The 20,726-nt window shown below is 33.7% G+C and overlaps 1 protein-coding gene across 5 annotated transcripts in view; it reads right to left on the bottom strand.

Annotated features, from left to right (window-relative positions):
* Window positions 1-3,874: 3,874 nt before the first annotated feature.
* Window positions 3,875-20,726, bottom strand: part of PPP2R3A (protein phosphatase 2 regulatory subunit B''alpha) — a 353,882-nt gene continuing 337,030 nt past the window's right edge. For all 5 annotated transcript variants that reach the window (XM_074301595.1, XM_074301594.1, XM_074301593.1 and 2 more), the window contains 2 exons: window positions 18,334-18,440; window positions 3,875-4,401 (listed from right to left, as the gene is read on the bottom strand). In XM_074301595.1, coding sequence (XP_074157696.1) covers window positions 4,275-4,401; window positions 18,334-18,440 — 234 coding nt within the window. In that variant the 3' untranslated portion in view covers window positions 3,875-4,274. The remainder of the gene's footprint in view (window positions 4,402-18,333; window positions 18,441-20,726) is intronic.

The raw sequence follows: 20,726 nt of genomic DNA, 5'->3' as shown, positions 1-20,726 counted from the left end.
CTTCTTAGTCGTCTTGTCTTTATTTGCTATCCCTAGTTTCAAGATTTTATTTAAGTCATGTGTTAGCAATGTCTTATGAAAAATGTATTTGGTCAAAATTTGTAATTTTGTGTTGACCAAAAATTGCCATATCATAGAAACTACTTCCATGAGTGATGATTATAACCCTAAGTTTTCTTAATGCAGCTGATGTTAGAACTTTAAATTCAGAGTTACCTGATTGTTTCCCAAATTTAATGTGATTCCCTTAGTTTTCTATTTATTGCTGCATGGGATGGTGGCAATTTAGAAAATGTGGAAACCATGAGTATGTGAGACTTCTGATTGTTGTGTAATGTTGAAAATGATGATTTCAGGTTGTTTTTAACACAAATTTCCCTTTTTTATGCTGGTATTCTCACTGCCACGTTTTTTGAAATATGTATTATGCCCTAAGTCTATCAATAAATGTTAGTTTTCTAATTCCATGTTGTAGAATGTTGAGGGCTTTGGGATGGTATGCACTCAAATGTTTTCTGATATGTAATTTCAGGAAAAAAACTGATTACGTCTTGTTCCTTTTTTTTTTTTTTTTTTTTTTTGTTACTTTCCTGCATCCTGTGAATATTAGACTGATAACTAGTAGCTTAAAAGGAAGATAAAGAAACTGCTGAAGTGGTTCAAGTTATCTCAGAAATTATCTAAAAAGATCTTGACAATCAGAAGAATTAAGTTTACTTTTACCCACAGTTATTTATCATGTTACATCTTATTCTCTTTTTGCTATCCTGTGAGGAATATTAGCTTTTATCTTTATTTTTTATGCCTGGAGGTAGACCTTTTGTAGTTTAAAAAGTATGTAGATTTTCAAGTAGGAGTCATAAATTGCATAGTAAAATGCCTCCTAAAAACTTGAAGATATTACAAAAGTGGGTAGAAATATTTTTTTGCACACACACTAAAATATTTTAAGATTTAGAAATTGCTAGTTTCAAAATGTTACATTACTGAATGTATATAGCACTTTGTACTTTTTAAGACAGCATTCACAAAGCTTCTGACATATATATATCAAAATGTCACTATTCTAAAATAATTTTTTTCAAGTGTGGTTACACCTTATTGATAATACTAACATAGTCTGCAGGGCAAATTACATTTCTGGGGCAAGGTTTTAGATCTAGAAATGAGTACCTGACCCAGAATGGAATAAATAACATGTATTTGAGTGGAAATCCATGTGACCAAAAGAACTTTAGATTGGAAATGGAGAAGGATGAAAATAAGTTATATATAACAGGTAAGACACTTGTCCAATGAAAATGTTATAATTTGCAGATGCACTTTGGAAGATTGTTGCATGTGACTGTGTTACTGGTGGAAAAAATGAGTCTTGTTTTTATGAGAGGAGGGGGGAAAAGTGGATTATATAAGGTTATAAGTTTGACTTTTGGAAAAATCCTAAAACACATTACTAAAATGTTGGTTTGTGAATATATAGAGAAAAGAATAATGGTAAGTAGCACTGTGAATTCACCAGGAAAAAGTCATGCTGCCTTTTCTCTTTTTCTAGACTAAATTGATCAAGGAAATATTGTAAATAAAAAGTGTAACTGATATTGCATCTTATGGGCAAGATAGATTATTAGCTAAATGGAAGTTATTATGTGGATTCTGATAAAGGGAGGACTCATTAGACTGGAGCAATGTTTCACATACTGTGTGGTCACCAGCCCTTTTTTTTTATCAGTCTTTTCATTATCAGTTTGCTAATTTGCAAATCAGTTTTTTTTTTTTTTTTTTTTTTTCAAATAACACTGTAGTACCAATGAACATTTTAGCTGCACTTAGTTGACGTAGAAAAGGATTTACTTGGATTCAGAGTGGGGCAGTTATTTGGATGAAAGAAGCCACATTTTGGCCTAAAGGTAAGGGAAAATGTTCTAATATTTAGAGCCATCCCAAAATGCAATAGACAATTACTACCTTCCTTATTGAAATAAAGTCCCCCTTAGATGGTGATGTTTGAATGGACCATTTATTTTAAGGGTAATAATAATGTAGAAGGGATAGCTCATATATATATATATAAGGTTACACAGATCTGACCTCTTAAAGTTTAGTTCTAATTCAAATATTCTAGATTAGCTTAGTAAATAAGATTTCATCTTTGCATATACCTTTATTTGGTTGTCAAAAAAGGGGAAAAACAGTGAATCAAAGATAAAACCATGCATCCCCTCTTATTCCCTCCCCCTCTCCCCCCAACAAATTTTCCAAGTTTGCACACGTCACTCAACTTAATTGATTCTATCTTTAGCCACTGGAACACTACTCAAATATTATACAAAGAAACAAGATGCATGGAAAAAAGCCATAAAATTATATTTAATTAGTCTGCCTCATAGCAATTAGTGCTATGCTATTGAAACTTTATTTTGTGTGCATAGTATTATTAAATAAATTAACACTGAAAGTGTCAGCCATTAAGATGTAACAGAATTGTGATGTGGTTACTGCCAGTTTGGGAAAAATGTGACTATAAGCATGTTTTCTGTAGTAAATAGGTAGTGATGACAAAACATGCTACCCAGTTCTACAGATTGCTTTACGTTAAATATGTTTTCTCAGATACTGAGTCTTATTTTGTTTAAAAAATGTGCCTGAGAGCATTATAAATTGTAGATTGTAGATTTTGATCTAAAAAACTTTGTCATTTTTAATGGCTTTGGCCGTTGTGTTTTTACTTAAAGAATAAAAATACAAAATTACATGTAACGTAAATATTAAAAGCATGGGGAATTTAGTAGAGAAGCCTGAAAGTCAAACTAGATTAAAAGAAAGCAAGGAAATAAGTCTTAGTTTGTATTATTTTAAAATACAGAACTGAATTTTATTTTAATTTTGTTCTTTCCTGAGTCTTAAGTGAAACAGTATGTAGGCCATTATGAATGGCAGATCATCTATATACTACATTTATTTTAATTACTAGAAAAATCAGTATTACCCTTTTTTCATACCCTGCAAGATGAGAAAGTTGATTTCTTCTATTGGAAAATTATATATTGGATATAAGGTAAATGCAATCAATTACTTGTATCAGGAAAAGAAGCGTTAATACTAGGCTTATTTAGGTTGCTACAAATTTATGTTTTTTACAGATTGGTCAGTTTCATCTTGAGTTTCTTCTGGGGGAAGTAAGAATTTGTTTACTGTAATTTCTCTTTTGAATTTAAATGACCTTTCTAGTTATGAATGGTAAAGCAACTAAAGGAATTGGGATTCTCACTTTTGAAGTATAAGGAATTATTGACAATTTCCCTGGGTCATTTCACTTTTTTCATTGCACCCTTCACCAAAAGAGGGAACAGTGAGAGAACAAAATGAACTAAATTTGGTTACTACTAGTAGTTTTGGCATAAAAGTTTGGGAGCTTGTGGCATTATCAAAGTATTTCCAAGTTTTCATTGTTATTTACTATCCATTATTCCATTATTTTCAAAATAAGACAAAATGTTATCCAATATTATAGAATTTGGTGGCAATGTAGTTGCAGGGAACAACATAACAAGAAGTGTAAACAATGTTTGTGCTTTTTCTGTATGAAAAGAATTAAAATTTTCCATTTTTCTAGGAAAGTCCAATCCAGAAATTTAAATAAGTGGTTTTATGTTGAAAGAAAGTAATAATAGTAGGGGGAAAGAAATTTGTCTTGCTTTGAAAGAAGTTGTAACTCCTAGTAGTTCCTAACACTTGAGGGTGAAGTAACTTTAGTTATTTGGTTTATTAATTATAAAACTACAACGGCTGAGCAAGCTGATCTTTGTACTGTAGTTCATGTTTATAACTAAAAGAAATAACTTTAAAAAACACTATTATACCCAGGGGACAAGTAGATTTGAGTGCAGGTTTAATTTTCATGCCTTGTGAGTGAACCATACATATCTTAAATTTAAAGGGACACAAAAAGCTAGGAGATACTGCCTAATGTTTTTGAGCACTTATATGGCAGAATAGCCCTAAAATGTAGAATTGATAATTTTTTTAGTGGTGATATAAAAATTCTTTTCACTTCCCAAGTATATATAGCATTAAGGAAAATAGTTGTGAAAGAAATTATTCACCACAATTTAGAGTGTGCATTCAGACCTATTGCACGAAACCATTTAAAATTAATCCAGTGCAATTGTACATTTACAGACATGAAAGATTTTAAGTGGCAGTATATAAAATATCCTTCCTTGAGGAAATAAAATTTTAAGATACATGTGTGCTGGCTTCACTGGAATTGGCAGCTACTCTTCATCTACTGAATGAAGCTTTCCACATTTCTCTGAAAGGCCTGAGATGACAATTTTATCCCCTTTGTTTCCAAGTTCAGAAGGAGGAACAGGTTCATCTGCTTCATATTCTTCAAAGGAGCTGTAAGAACAAAAACATTTCCATTTTAATTTTAAATTTGGATGTATCATTGTGACAAAAAAGGTATGAAAAGTGAAATAACTGCAAATTTAGTGGGGAAAAATGCACATCACAGATTTCTCTGGTAACTTTAGTTTTTGCTTCAGTTTATAAAGTACTCTCACAAAACTTTCATTAACCTTGTAATAATTTTGTAGATAATAGGGAACATATTTTACTTGTTGAAAACTATAAGATTTGGAGAGTTTCTCAAGTCATTTAGCAGGTTGTGTGACAGCCAGAATTTGAACTTGTATGTATGTGTATTCTGCACTAAGTGCTTTAAAATAGGAGTTAAGTAACCATTACTTTCTGAGTTGTTTTTAACTGGAACAATTATTTCACAAGCTCCTTTTTAACATGAATAAGTGACTTCCCTACCTACAGTTGGAAAACATACTGGGCAGCAAGTTTCTAATACATATGGCCTGGATTTTAACAGTAGTACATATTTCTAACTTTCTCAAAATAAGAGATCAAATTGGCCAAGGAGATATCTGTTCAAGTGGCTCCATCATCAGCTTTAATGAGCTACTAATTTAAAGTAGTGAAAAAATGCTAATTAAGTGGTCAGACTAAAAAATGCTTTTGAAATAGGAGGTAATCACTATTGCCACCCAGTGGTGACAATGGGAACAATCACTTTACAATGGGTCTAAGGGGGAGGAGGGGATTTGCTTAAAAAACCAACCAACTAACTAACCCTCTGGGGAAAAAAAAAACCCCTAGGACTGGTGTATACAAACGCCTATGAGGCAAGGAAGATTTTTACAAAAGATAATTTGACTTGACTGATAACATTTTGTTAAAGATACAGAGGACACTTGGGGAGGAGGGGTTAGTACAGGGAAGAAAGGTGGTGCTTTAAGTGAATGTCAGGTTGAAGACGAGAGTAAATCCTTAAAGACTCTGGTTGTTCACATACATACAGTAGGGAATACTAGGGACTAGTACAGTAGTCCATTTGTGAGATAGCATGCAGTTGACTGTGGAAACAGGAGGGAAGGGATAGTATAGTACACAGAAGATTTTTTTTTTCCAGTAGTAGCTATGAAGCAATAATAAGTCCTGATGATTATTAAGCTATGGGTACAAAAATGTTTTAAAATTTTTTTTTAAGGTTGTGTTACAACTGGGAATGTAATACTTTTGGCAGCAAAGTGGAAGTTTTTTTCAACTTCATGTTACTTAATACATAACAGTGATTTGAACTTATAAGCTTCATTTTACTGGGGTAGACAACATAAGGAAAGTCTAATTGACCAGAAAGCAGAAATGAAAGACCTGGCATAATAGAAATTCAAGTCTATGTATTTTTGTGACTTCATCTCAAAAAGGAGGAGGATTTAAGATAGTGTTTTTAAGTGCAGGAAATAGCAAAACGGGTATGGTGTCAGAATGTAAGCGAGGCTACCACTGAAAAAGACCTAAGCTGAGAACAGAATTAAATATAGCCAGCCTGGACTAAAGTTCAACAGACTATTTAAAACAATCATTAACTTTAGATGTTAAAACCCTGACCATGCTTTTTTCTTCCATGGACAAGATGGTTCTTTTTGCTGAACCAGTTTTTTATGTGGGCCTTTCTTTGACTTTTTCCCTTAATTTCTTTCCACAGAATCACAAAATCTGAGTTGGGAAGAAACTCAAAAACCATCTTGCCCAACCTCTACCTGAATAGATTCCTCTACATAACACACTTGTCAAAAGTGCTTATCCAGCCTTTGCTTGAAGATCTCCAGTGAGGAGGAAAACTGACCTTCTGAAACATCCCATTTCATTTATGGACACTTGCTGTTCACAAGTTTTCCCTTCAAGAATAAATTTGTCTTGTTATTAGTATTAGCAAAACAACTTATTCCGTTACACCCCACTTCTCCCTTTTAAGTCAAGCAGAACAAATCTTACTTTTCAAATGCTTATTCCAAGTTAAATATCCCCAGAGTTAATTGAAGACTGGATTTTAATTCTACGTTGCATACGGCAAGGGAGATTTTTAGCAATGCACTACATGAAATTTTGTTAAATCTGTCAAGCATTTGTGCTGTGTCGGGTATTATATGCAAGATGCTCTCTAATTATTACAGTTAAACTACAGTGGACATCATCTATACACACATGCAATCATCTTATCCAAACTTGTCACCCTTCATTTGTTTCACTCCATACAGTAAATGTTTCCAATACTCCAGCCTCCCATTTCCTTAATCTGCTTAATTCCCATTACCTGTTCATCTCTGCTACACAGATGGTAATATTCTTTGGCACTTAATGTTTTATTTCCATGTTGACAAGCTTTGATCATAACTTTTATTAATTTTGTATTTCCTTATACTCACAGACTTCCACCGTCTCTACCTTTCAAGTTTTTTCCCCAGTCAATAAGTCTGCATTAGTTACGTTGTTATATTTGCTCCTATTCTGAAACTAGTTGAACATTATTCTTTGCATTCTTATGAGTCTCTTGCCCTCACCTGTCTCCCAATTTATTTGTTCTTTCCTTATATAGAGGAAACTAGTAGTTCTTAACAAACTTTGATTCTTTTGTCTCCTTCCCAGTACTTATTATCATAGTGTAGGTATTTAACTATATTAACTATTGTGTTTACTGATTTGTTAATAGCTAAACTTCTTGAGGAAACTTTTAGTCTTTATCCTTCCTGATCTATTTTGACACAAGATTACTTTCTCTCTGGATTTCTGGAACACTGCTCTCTTCATTCTCCTAGCTGTTTACCTGCCCCTTCTTGCTTTCCTTTCCTAGTTTTTTGTGTCACAATTTACTTTTATGGCCCCAATGGCTTCTGTTTTGGGCCCTTTTCCCTCAATACTATTTTACTTGGTAAGCTCAGTAGCTCTCATACATTCTCTAGAGAAAGATTATTTCCTGTATATCCAGCCCTAATATTCTCCCTCAGGTGCTCTAGTCTCACATTTGTCTTTTTTAATACTCAACATGTTCATAAGGAACACATCTTTTTCTTCCAAAGTTTATCCTCTAACCAAATTTTTTGTAACTTTTTAAAAAAAAAATTGACTTTCTAAACCAAAATGCAAATAAATGCACTGTCCAAAAACATCTCATTCTGAATATATCTCCTCAAAAGATGAGTAGTATGGGATTAAGTGACTTTCCCTAAGGTCACACAGTTAGGAAGTGTTAAGTGGCTGAGACTGGATTTGAACTCGGGTCCTTCTGACATAAGGGCCAGTGTGCTATCCACTGCACCAACTGGCTGCCCTGATAATAAAGCATACTATCTAGCACTGGACCTCTGGAATTGTGACTGGTCATTGATCTGAGGTTTTAGGTTTTTTAACATTGTCTTTACAGTGCTGTTATAGTATAAATTGCTTATTTCATTCTATTTATTTCTCTCTGCATCAATTTATACAAGTCTTCCCAGGTTTGTCTGAAGTTGTCCCTTTCCATTCTATTCATATTCCATAATTTATTCAGCCATTCCCTCTGGTGGGCATTCTTTTTTCAGATATTGTGTATTATGAAAATTACTACAGTTACAAATGCATGGGTCCTTTCCCACTTTTCTCTCTTAGGGTATTGCTAGGTATGGAGAGATTTGGAACTTTTAAGGCACAATTCCAAAGAACTTTTAAGAATGATAGACTAAAATATATTATTCCATTAATGTATCATTAAAAATCATTTTCCCTCCAGCATTTGTCATTTAAATTTTTTCCATCTTGGCCAATCTGATGCATATATTTTCCTACTGTATATCATCCATCCAATCATCCATCCATGTCATCCATCCAATCATCTAGGCTCAGAACTTTAGTTGCCATTCTCATTTTCCTCTACAAATCTTATAAATTAATCTTAGAAATAAAATTTCTAAGATTTATATGTTTATAGCATCTTTCAGGTACTTCCTCTTAACACACAAAAACATCTTGGTTTAGGCCCTCATGTCTTACCTTGTTTTATTGTTCAAGTGAATTCAAGTGAATTTATCTCCAATTATTTTCTTGATAATCTGGGCAAGGCAAGAAGACTTCCTAGTCCTTAATCTTACTGCTTTCCTTCTGAGACAAACTAATTTTCCTGGTTTGTATCCCGAACATTTTGCATAGTACCTGGCACATAGTAAGCACTTAATAGTTGGAAAGATGGTTATACTGAAACTTTTGAGTATATTTTACATATATCTTCTGGCCTTATTTATATTTTAACCTATATTTCTGTGCAAACAAAATTATGTTAATCTTATGTAAAGCTAAATTTGTGTTCATTATATATATATGTATGAATATATAATCTTTTCATTTTTATTTGTGAAATTACTATACAGTACTTGAATTGAAAAGCTTTGTGAAGCATTTGATGTTTATTATTTGATTCTCCTATTAACCTTGGATGAGATAGGTGCTAAAATCCTTACAGATGTAGAAAATATAGAACTCCCCGGTGGTTACACCACACTTTATTCACTATGTCACTTAATTGCTTTAGTGACCTTCCAATTGGTTTCGCTGTACTTCAAGACCTTGTTTAGCACTTGAGCTCTTCCTAACCTGGTCCTTTCGCTACTCTTTCCATTGTTAACTTAATCTCCTACCTAATCTTACTGTCTATATTTTGCTCTTTATCTCTTAGCTTCAAGATTCATCTTAAATCCTTCCTTTTTCTGTTAATCTTCCTGCCTGCTTTCCATACATTTTGTATGTGTGCCTAGTTATGTTTTGTCTGATGTGAGAATAGCATGAGGACATGAATATTTTTGCCTGCCTTTGCATCCCTGACAAAGCATAGTTTTCAGTGGAAGATGTAAGACAGAACTCTGAGCAGAATATATTCATTTTAGAGTTACCAGCATGGAGATGATAGTTGACTTTATGGGAATTGATAGTCAATGAAAGAATATGAAGAAATGAGGACACAATCTTGCCAAACACCCATGGAACATGGATTGAGCATGGATGATGAGCCCACAAAATATATCAAGATGGATCAGTCCCAAGATGGGAGGAAGAAAACCAACACAGAACAATGCCAAGAAATTCTAGGGAATACAGAATGTTTAGAATGAGAGGAATCAGGACAAGATAGGGATGAAAAAAATCATTTTTAGGGTTTAGAAAAAAAAAAATTAGTGGTAACCTTAAGGAGAATTGTTTTAGTTATTGTGGAAGAAAGCCAGCTCAGAACGAGTTGATGAGAAATGAAACATTTTTGAAAGCTTAATGAGAAAAGGACCCAGTTGTAACTAACTTTTTCAAAGTCACAATTTGTAAGTGGCAGTGGGGCCAGAACTTGGCTGTTTGACGCTAATTTTATTTAAAAGTGAAAAATCCACTGGACTATTACTAATTAGGGTAATAAATTATTTCCTAGGTGCCCATAATAAGAAAATGAAAAAACTTGTCTGGCAGCAAGGAGCATCCAATTTAGGGAGAAATGTGCTTACTAATTAATGAGAGTCTACCAGTACCTAGTTAAACAACCAAGCAACATTTGAGGAGGAAGGGATTTTCTAACTGATGGGGATCAGAATGAATAAAGCATTTACTAAGTGCCCTAGGACACACATCAATGACCCCTAACAAAGGAAAGTGAGGAGGGATGATTGGCTGGGCAGGAGGAGAACCAGAAGAGAACCATATGAATAACAGTGTCAAAAGCTAGAGAGAGGTTGAGTAAAGAAGGATGAGGATTGAGAAAAAGCCATTAGAAAGTAAGATTTAGTGAGTTCTGGTGGGACGAGGTCAGAAACTTCTGTAAAGTCTTAAAATTAGTGAGAGGAAAGGAAGTAAAACCACCTACTGCATGACCTCAAGAAGTTTAGCCACAAAAGGGAAGAGAGTTATATAGGATAACTATCAGGGATGAATGGGTCAAGTGGAGATTTCTTGAGGCTGAATGTAGGAAGCAGAAAAGCAGCCCATAGACAAAAATAAGCAAGAAGGGATGAAAGAGGGCGACTTATTAAAGATGTAATGACATTTCAAGATGTAGAGGGATTTTTTTTTTTTTTTCTGGCAAAGAAAAGGACCATCTCATCATGTGAGAGAAGTAAAGATATTCTCCAGAATGTAATTTTCAGATGATACTTGTAATTACATTAAGGCATGAGACATAGAATCGCTATCAAAAGCTCAGCATGCTAGAAGAAATATACAGAGCCTGTCTGCTTGGCCAAAAGGAGGCAAAGTATTCCAGGTAAAGGGGATCTTCTGGATGTGTTTCAATCTCTGACATTTTGGGATGAGGCTGTAGGGTGTTGAGTTTGCCTAGAGGGTCTAAATAGCAGTTATTTACCAATATTGATGCTCAGACCTTAGTCACCTATATGTCAAGTGTTTGAGTGACAAGTTATGGAAGCTGACAAATATGGCTCCAGACACTTAGTGGATGTGTGGCTGACAAACAGCCCTTACACCCCCCCCTCCCCGATTTTTTGGGAAGATCAAATGAGAAAAAGCATTTAGCCTAATTTTTTAAAAAATCATTTAGCAGAATTGCTGTATTATTTCACCCCCTTTTCCACTTTTTATCCTGCTCCCTACCTCCTGAACTGATTAAAATGTTGTTATAGGGCCCTGCGGCTCTAATCAATTATCTTTTTTTTTTTTTTTTTAAATAGTTTTTTATTTTCGAGATATATGCATGGGTAATTTTTTTTATCACTGACAACTGTAAAATGTTTCGTTCCATTTTTTTCCCCTCTTCCTATCCCCTGCCCCAGATGGCAGGTAAACCAATACATGTTACATATGTTAAACTATATGTTAAATACAATATATGTTTACATGTGCATACAGTTATTTTGCTGCACAGAAAGATTCAGACTTTGAAATAGTATACAATTAACCTGTGAAGGAAATAAAAAATGCAGGTAGACAAAAATAGAGGGATTGGGAATTCTATGTAGTGGTTCACACTCATTTCCCAGAGTTCTTTCCTCGGGTGTAGCTGGTTCAATTCATTACTGTTCTATATTGGAGCTGATTTGTTTCATCTCATTATTGAAGAGGGCCATGTATATCAGAATTGATCATCATATAGTTCAATTTTATCTTTTAATGAGAAAAATCCTAATCCTGCTTCTTTGATCCAAACCATATCGTCATCTACCCTCTTGTACTCTGTCTTATGGAAGCCCTCATCTATTATTAAAGAAATTCTATCAATGCCCTTTGTTTCTATATCATAGATGGATAAAATTCATTCTTCCCCTTGAAACAAAAACAACCTTTCAATATATCCTGCCCTGGCAGTGCCCCTTTCTCTCCTTAAAAAGGGAAATGGGTTTCATTGACTTTGGCACCATTAATTGGTTTTTCTGGTTACTGAGTTTTTAGCTTTGTTATGGTTTTATCTATAGTACTGTAGTCACTGGGTACCTTTTGTTGCTCAAAATTGTTTTATACAGATTTTGTTTCTCCATACTGATTGTACTGTACTTGTCATATCTTACTTTATATTTACTACTTTTGGATACTACAGTTTGTTCATTTATTATGCCATTCACATATCCCTACTTTGTTTACTACTAATGAAACTTTTGCTTATTGGAACTTTGCTTCTTGGCCTTCACTAGTAGTAATTGGGTCACATCTTTTGCTCTAATAACCTTTTCATCCTAGATTTCAGGTACTTGGGGAAACCTGGCTCTTTCCAGAAAGAAGACAATGCTTCTCTGGACACTGTCATAAAAAATGGATGTTTCTTTTTCAAATACACCATAACATATAGTGATCAGAACTTTATCCATTATCCAATTACCCATTTAAATTAATTCATGAAGTAGCATTTTTGAATACATAGATTCTAAGATTACTAAGAGGAAAAACTATGATCAGGCAGTCTCCTAGTGGAATAGCTATCAATTTAATTAAGGATCATTGATCAATATATTAGTGACATTCACAAAGGATGGTGGTCTAACTGTACCAGACCTAAAATTGTATTAATTAATTGTACCAATTAGTACTGGCTAAGAAACAGAGTGGTGGATCAGTGGAATAGGTTAGTTACAACAAGGCACAATAGTCAATGGACTATAGTAATTACTATAGTCAATCTACTGATTGATAAATCCAAACACTTTGGCTTTTGGGATAAGAATTTGCTGTTTGACAAATGACAAAAATTGTTGGGAACACTGGAAAATAGTGTGGCAGAAACTAGGCATGGACCAACATCTCATACCACATCAACAAAGTCAAAATGGGTACATGAAAAGATGCAGACTACAAATTTAGACTTTATATAAGCAAATTAGGAGAACGGGATAGTTTCAGATTTTTGGAGAAAGGAGTAATTGTAGAGAACATTATGAAATCGCAATTTTTGCACAAACAAACCAATGCATTCAAGATTAGAAGGGAAGCAAAAATTTGTTACAGCTTGTATTTCTGATAAAAGCCTCACTTTTAAAATATATATCAAATTTATAAGAATACAAAGCATTCTCCAAATGATAAATGGTCAAAGGATGTGAACAATTTTTCAGATGAAGAAATTAAAGCCATCTGTAATTTTGAAAAAAATGTTCTCACTACTGATTAGAGAAATGCAAATTAAAACAACTCTCAGGTACCATCTCATGCCTATCAGATTAGCTAAGAAGGCTGGAAAAGTTAATGATGAATGTTGGAGGATTATGGGAAAACTGGGACCCCAATGCATTGTTGGTGGATTTGTGGACTGATCCAGCCCTTCTAGAGAGCAATTTGGAACTATGCCTAAAGGGCTATCAAACTCTGTATACCCTTTGACCCAGCAGTGTCATTACTGGATCTGTGTCCCAAGGAAATCAAAAAAGAGGGAAAAGAATCCACATGTGCAAAAATGTTTGTAGCAGCTCTTTTTGTGGTGGCAAAGGATTGGAAAATGAATAGATATCCATCAACTGGGAATGTCTGCTATTGTATATGAATGTTATGAAATATTACTGTTCTATAAGAAATGATGAGCAAGATGATTTTAGAGAAGCCTGGAAAGATAAGATCTGATGCTGAATAAAGTGAGCAGAACCTGTTAAATACTCTACATGCAATACCAAAATTGTATGATGATCAACTATGATGGCCTTAACTCTTTTTAACTATTAAGTGGTCCAAAGTAATTTTAATACATTTTGGATGGACAATATTATCTTGCATCTAAAGACAGAACTATGGAGATTGAATGTGGATTGAAGCATACCATTTTTCACCCTTTTTTCTTTCTTGTGGTTTTTCCTTTTGTTTTGATTTTCCTTTTCTAACATGATTCATATATGGATATGTTAAATGTTAAAAATAAATACATATGTGTAACCTATATCAAAGTAACTGCTAGTGTGGGGAGAGGAGAAGGAAGAGAAAAAAAAGAATTTGGACTACAAATTTTATAAAAATAAAAACTGAAAACTATATTTACATCTAATAGAAAAATAACATACTTGTTTAACATTAATGGCATTCAAAAACAATAAAAAAATGATATCTAACTTTGAAATATAATGCTATATGCTTAAATTTCAATTTATAGAGGAATCTAAGCTTCCTGAATGGAAATCAAGGAATTTTATGATTTATTTCATATCAAAGATACCTTCTAGTTCTAATCAAAACACTCATCAAAACTTATTTTACAGAAGGGGAAAATGAAAATTCCCAATTTTTAATTTCTAATTTCTTTAGTGCCTTTTTTGAAAATCAGATTATTTGTACCTTAGTTTTCCTAATTTAGGATAGTAGAAGCTATTCTTAAATATTTCACTTGATAATAAATTAGGTAAATATTTTGTTAAGAGTTTTGCTTGGGGATGTAGGAATGTTAGAATAGAAGTGATGACAGTATTTGCTTAATGTTTAAGAAATCCAAATGGAAAGATCTAGGGTGAATATGAGTAGCTTGCAGCAAAAAAATCAATGAAGAAAAGTGATTTAGAGTAAGGGAAAAGTAGAAAAGGTAGGAAAAGATAATCACAGCCATGGATTCCCTTGGGAGTCATGCCATGTTAAGAATTTAATTCCTCTTAAGAATTTAGAGGAGGGGGCAGCTAGGTGGCGCAGTGGATAGAGCACCAGCCCTGAATTCAGGAGGACCCGAGTTCAAATGTGGTCTCAGACACTTAACACTTCCTAGCTGTGTGACCCTAGGCAAGTTACTTAACCCCAGCCTCAGGAAAAAAAAAAAAGAAAAAAAAGAATTTAGAGGAATGTTTCCAGCACATTGAGAATAAGGGGAGGACATAGAGAAGAAGAGTTTTACAGGCTGTGTATGGCTCAATAATTTAGAGTTTTTGAAGAAATGGCCATATTGGATTCAATTCAATGAAACATTATTGGGAATGTACCATGTGTAAAGCACTGAGGATACAGAAATAAAATAGTACCTGCCTTTAAGTAGTTTATATTACATTGGAGGGAAACAAGATAAATTTGATACAATGCCTTCATATTAACGTCCTATTTCCCTTTTTTAATCATATTCCTTGAAAAAGCTGTCATTGCCTTTACTTTCCTCTCTGTAATCTTCTCTCATCTCATTGCTCATCTGAAATTGCTCTCCTCAAAGTTAATAGTCATCTCCATTTCCACATTTTTTCTTGGTTCAACTCCTTTCTGCTGCCCTGACATCACTGACCACCCCTTCTCCTGGACTTCTGTGATACCACAGACTTGGGTTCCTTTCTACCTGTGTCTGTCAGTGGCTCATCATCCACATCATTCCTCTCCCACATACCTTACTGGGTATTCCTCAAAATACAATCCTGGGACCTTTTCTCTTATTCCTCTGTATTAGAATTTCTTGAGTTCATGAATTTGTTTTAAAGAAATATTTTGATAATTGTATTTCAATTAAATTAATTTTAGTTGTAGTTCTTGTATCTTATGAGGCTGAGATGTACAAAAAGTTTAAGATTCTCTGTTCCATATTCTCTCTTGTGGTAATTTCATCAGTTCTCTTAAGCATTCAAATAATTTTTAGACATATACCCAAGCACCAGTGTCCCCTGAATTTCAGTCCTGCCTCATCATTTACCTATTGGGCATTTCAAACCTGTGTCCTGGAGACATCTTAAACTCAACATGTTTAAAACTGCACTCATTATCCTAAATAAACTTCCCTCTTCCTCTTCCCTAAACCTCATCCTCTTCCAAACCTCCCTATTTCTCTCAAAGACATCACCATCATCCCAGTGTCAAGTTTATAATTTTAGGAATTTTCCTGGACTTCTCACATTCATCCATTACATATCCAGTCTGTTTCTAAAGCTTGCTGTTTCTACCTCTTCAACATATCTTACATATGACCCTTTCTATCCATTCATACATCTATCACCTTAATGAAGACCTTCACTACCTCTTGCCTACTACATAATTGCAACAACCTTCTAACTACCCACAAATCTTTTCTTGCCCCAGCTTGCCTTACACACTACTGCCAAAGTAACTGTTCTTAGATATAGTTATGCCCATAATTTTTGCTTAACCAATTCCAGTGGCTTCCTTTTGCATTGAGGATAAAACACAGGCCTTAAAAACTAAAGAAAAAAGTTTATCTTCTCAGTCTCATTGGATATTATTTCCCCTTTTTAATTCAATCCAACTAGTTTTCTTTTGGTTCCTTACACCCAACACTCCCATCTCTCATTTTTTTCCCCCCAAATGCCGGGAATGTATTTTATCTCTACCTCTGAATCCTTTTCTTTATAGGGTTTAAGAAACAGCTCAAAAGATGCCTTCTATGAGAAGCTTTTCCTCATTTTTCCATCTGTTTGTGTTCTTACTCTCAAATTAACTTCTTTTTAGCTACTTTGTTTAGATTTTCATTTTTGACTTTATATTTAAATTATATATTTTCATGTCAATTTGTTGAATTTAATTATTTTGCACACATTTGCATTTTTAATTTTATAGTTAGGCTATATATGTTTATTCCCATTTGTTGTTTCTCCCCTTAGAACATAAATTTCAGTATGTGTAGGGAATGCTTCATTCTTTGTATTTGTATCCTTAGCATAGTATCTGGCAAATAGGAAGTAGATGATTAATAAATACTTGTTGATTGAAGAATAATACACTGGCAACTAGGAGGATCAAGAAAGGTTTCCTCTATGAAGCAATTCTGAATTGACAAATAGAAAGGGTTGCTAAGGATTCTAATGAAGTTAAGGAGGAAGTACATTTCTGACATGGAAGACAACCTGGGCAGACACAGGGAGAAAAGGTGAAACAGTAAGTTTGGGGGAAAGCATGTAAGTCAGTTTGCTTTGGAATACAGAGTAACTTAAGGAGAAGAGTTTGAAATAAATCTGAAAAGATAAGAAGGAAGCAGATTATCACAATTTTTAAATGCCAAATAAAAGCATTCATATTTTATCTTACAGGCAATATGGAGCCCTCTTGAACAAGGGTTTGTTCTTTTAAGAATATCAATTTGTCTGCTATGTGGAGAATGGAATGGGAAAAGGAGAATCTAAAAGATAGGAAACTACATAGGCCTTTACAAAAATATAGGTGAAAGGTGAATGAGCATGGTGTCTTGAGTGGGAAGAAGAGAACAGATTATGTTCTGGGGATAAAATGGATAAGATTGTCAACTTGATAGATATGTAGAATGGGGAAGAATGAGGAATCAGAGATGTCATAAAAAGTGGGTGATAGTGCCCTTATAATAGAAAAAAGGAAATTTGGAGGAGGTAAATTTGGGGGATAAGATAACGAGTTCCATTTTGGTAATGTTTGAAAGTTTTTTAGCAGGCATTTGGCGATTTGGGACTGGATGTCTGGAAAATTAATAGGAGTACATACATATATGCATATGTGTACACACACACACGGAGAGGATATCTTTATGGAGATGAACCCATGAGGAACTGCCAAGATCATCAAGATCACCAAGAAAGACAATATAGAAAAGATGGCTTAGGACAAGGGCATCCAAGAGAAGAGAGAAAGAGCTACTATAGGCAATGTAATAGAAAATTAATCAGGAAAGAATAAAAAGATTGCTATATATAGTAGGAAGCTGCAAGTTCTGGTAAGATAAAACAAATTATACAGTGAGCCTGGAGGGATTAAGTATTAGAGTAAGTCTAGGCCACAGGAATTTATTAAAGGCTTACTTTGAGTCAGGCGTTGTGCTAAAGTACTGATAATAAAAAGAAAAGGAAAAAAAAATCAAACCAGTCCCTCCATTCAAAGACTTCATAATTTAAAAGGGGAGACAATATGCAAATAACTATAAAGAAAACAGACATGGAGGAAGGGAAATAATGTTAGGGAGAAGATCCCAGAAAATGGTCTAAACCCACAGGGAATTTGTAAATGGTACAATGGAGATTTCAGAGTATTTGTTGTTCTGACACAGTCATAAAACCTAATTAGAGCAGAGAAGGGTCAATATTCTTTGCTGCTATATGAATCCAAACTCCTTCTGTCTATCAAAATCTATCTAATAAGGACAGAGGATTAGTATGAGCCTCAGGGGTAGGGAAGGGTGGGAAAGGGAATTCTTAATGTCAGGATTGAGGAGAATCTGCTTGAGTTTCTAAGAGGAAATATGGCAAAATAGATAATAGAGAGTTCTCTATCTGAGCAGGCCTCAGATATGCTTTCAGAAGAGGCCTTAACTTGATTTCAGTATGTACATTCTTGCCCTCCAGACAGCCTCCCCAAACACTCTGTGAGAAGTCCAGGAAAATTCCTAAAACTATAAATTGAGACCCTGAGATAATAGTGATGTCTTTGAGAGAAATAGGAAAGTTTGGAAGAGGATGAGGTTTAGGGGAAAGGATAATGAGTTCAATTTTAAATATGTTGAGTTTAAGATATTGCATCTCTAGAAGGCTATAGCTATGTAGGGGTTGTCATGAGGTCACATTCTGAGAAATAGCTGAAAAAATTCTGAAATATACAGAGAATTCCACCTACCCTTCTTGTAACTGCTCACTAGCAGATTCCTCTGCAACAAGAATTTCATATTCCTCAGCAGCATATCTGTCCCAATCAGAAGGTTCAGGACCATCATTCTCAACATCCTGATTAAAAAGAAAATAGCCAAAAGAAATTAACTAAGTTTTAGATGATGCATTCACGATGAAAAGTATATGTATTGAAATATAATGTGTTTTCAAATTAAAAATTGTCCATCTGAAAAATGTTTCACTTCAATATATGTATGTTATACATGTTCCTACATCAGAAAAATTATACCTCTTGTAATTGATGGAAAAAGTTCCACCTTTTGGCTGGTTGTATTCATATTCCTTAGTTGAGAGAAAGCGAAACTTTAAGACAATAGGTTATACAAATAAAGACACTGAACAAAAAATAAGAATACTTTTCACAAAACCACAACTGTAGAAATATGTTGTGTTTCTCATCAAATGCAACATTCCTTTATAATTTATTTCTCAAAATCAGTAGAAAGTTATTTAACACTGTTGTAAGGCTCTATCTAGGGTTATTTTTATTTTGGAAGGCTTAATGCCAAAATGTTTAATGGTGAGAACTTTTGTTAAACTGGCAATAATCTTCCTTGAAGTTCACCAAATAAATCTGCAAAATGCTAAGTGATGGAAAAGCAGTCTCCAAAGGATTAATGATGTAGATCATCTAAAGAGTAATGGAAAGTTATATGATGGATAAGAGTAGGTTTCAAAATAATTGGTGATGAAGAACAATGCAGAAGAAGCTTTATAGAGACATTAGAAAGGTGTCAATGGAAATGGAGTTGGTCACATCAGTTTGTGAACTACAAAGATTTATGCAAAGTCAAGACATGAAAGAAGATTCTCAGTATGTTAATTGAATTCCCTGTGGAAAATTTATGGGAGGACATGTCTAAGAATCTTAAAGGATGAGAAGTCTTGAACAGACTGTAATTCAGATCTTTGGAAGGAATATCACATCAGTGAAATCATGTATCCATCAAAGTATTGACTTATGCCCTAAAGGAATTCTCTTAACTAAACAAAAGTTTTTAATTACTTTTAATTCAGCTTTGGCTGGATTCACACAAAACATTCCTATATACTAATAGTTTTATTACAAATATACCTTATCATAATTAGACTCTGAGGGCCTGGATGCCTTTCTTTGAAGCTTAGTTCTCTCTACTAATTCCTCTTGATTTAATTTACTTGGAAAAATATTATATAGTCAGCAGTACTTAATGAAAGTGAATAGTGACTGTACTATTGGAGGGAAAAGCTGCTTCAATGAGATCAGATCCACCAAAGTTAAGATGGAGAATTGTGGGTAAGGCATAAATCTAGTTAGATAGGTCTAGAAATATAAATGACTACCCAAAGAGTAGTGATTGATTAAATGGAGTAAATTTGAAGGATAGTCTTTAATAGAATGCCTAATAGCTGTTTAATTCACTTTAATAAAGATTTATATGTAGCATGCTTATCAATTCTGCACAAAACTGGGAGGTGAGGATAATGATTAAGATGTATGACAGAATTGGGATTCAAAAAGATCTTAATATATTGGAACAATGTATAGTAACATTATATTTAATAAAAGTAAAATTCTACATCTGGGATTCAAAAAACCCCTCAAAACTTGTATAGGTATAGGATGGTTGAGATTTGGCTAGATGATAGTAAAAGGGGCTTATGGGATTTTAGTAATGTAAAAAATGACAGGAGACAATCAAAAAAACCTGATGTGATTTTAGGCTACAATCAATTAATTAAAAACATGATTACTAAAAACCAACTTTACATGAAAATTCATAAGATCTAACACAAACCCATTTTTCTTTTCTGTATGCTGAAATATTCCTGTATTATAAATACTGTGAATATTATAAGGTGAGATGAGCAAGATCATCGAATCATTTTGTTCCATTTTAGTAGAACAAAAGCAAATCTGACAATTCTTTGAATTTCTGATGTGAACCCCTAAGCCACCTTTTCGTGTAGTTCCAACATTTCTATGTCTTCTAGTTTCATTTATAACAAGGTATGTATTAAGGATATTTTCCTCTAGGAGTATGTAAATCTGTTGAACAAAGGCTGATGTTTACATGGAGTCTAAAAACTGTAATTTTCGGCACTTTCTTTCCCCTTTTCTATAAATTCTGTTATTGTGGAAGAAGGAAGTTATATAGGACTGAGTCTGTTTTGCATTTTGAATTTTATGGATTACTGTGGCCAAAAAAAAAAATCCTCTTTGGTGGCCAACCTTCTGATGATGAGCTTCCCAGTAATTAATCAATATATTCTCCTAGCAAAGTAGACATATTTTATCACTGTTTCACATTCATACCTTTTCTATTATGGTAAAAACTACTCAAGAATGTGTTCTATTAA

Source organism: Sminthopsis crassicaudata, chromosome 3 (genome assembly GCF_048593235.1).
Source record: "Sminthopsis crassicaudata isolate SCR6 chromosome 3, ASM4859323v1, whole genome shotgun sequence".
Classification (NCBI taxonomy): Eukaryota; Metazoa; Chordata; class Mammalia; order Dasyuromorphia; family Dasyuridae; genus Sminthopsis; species Sminthopsis crassicaudata.
Note: the sequence above shows the minus strand (reverse complement) of the source record. Positions and strands in the feature narration are given on the sequence as shown.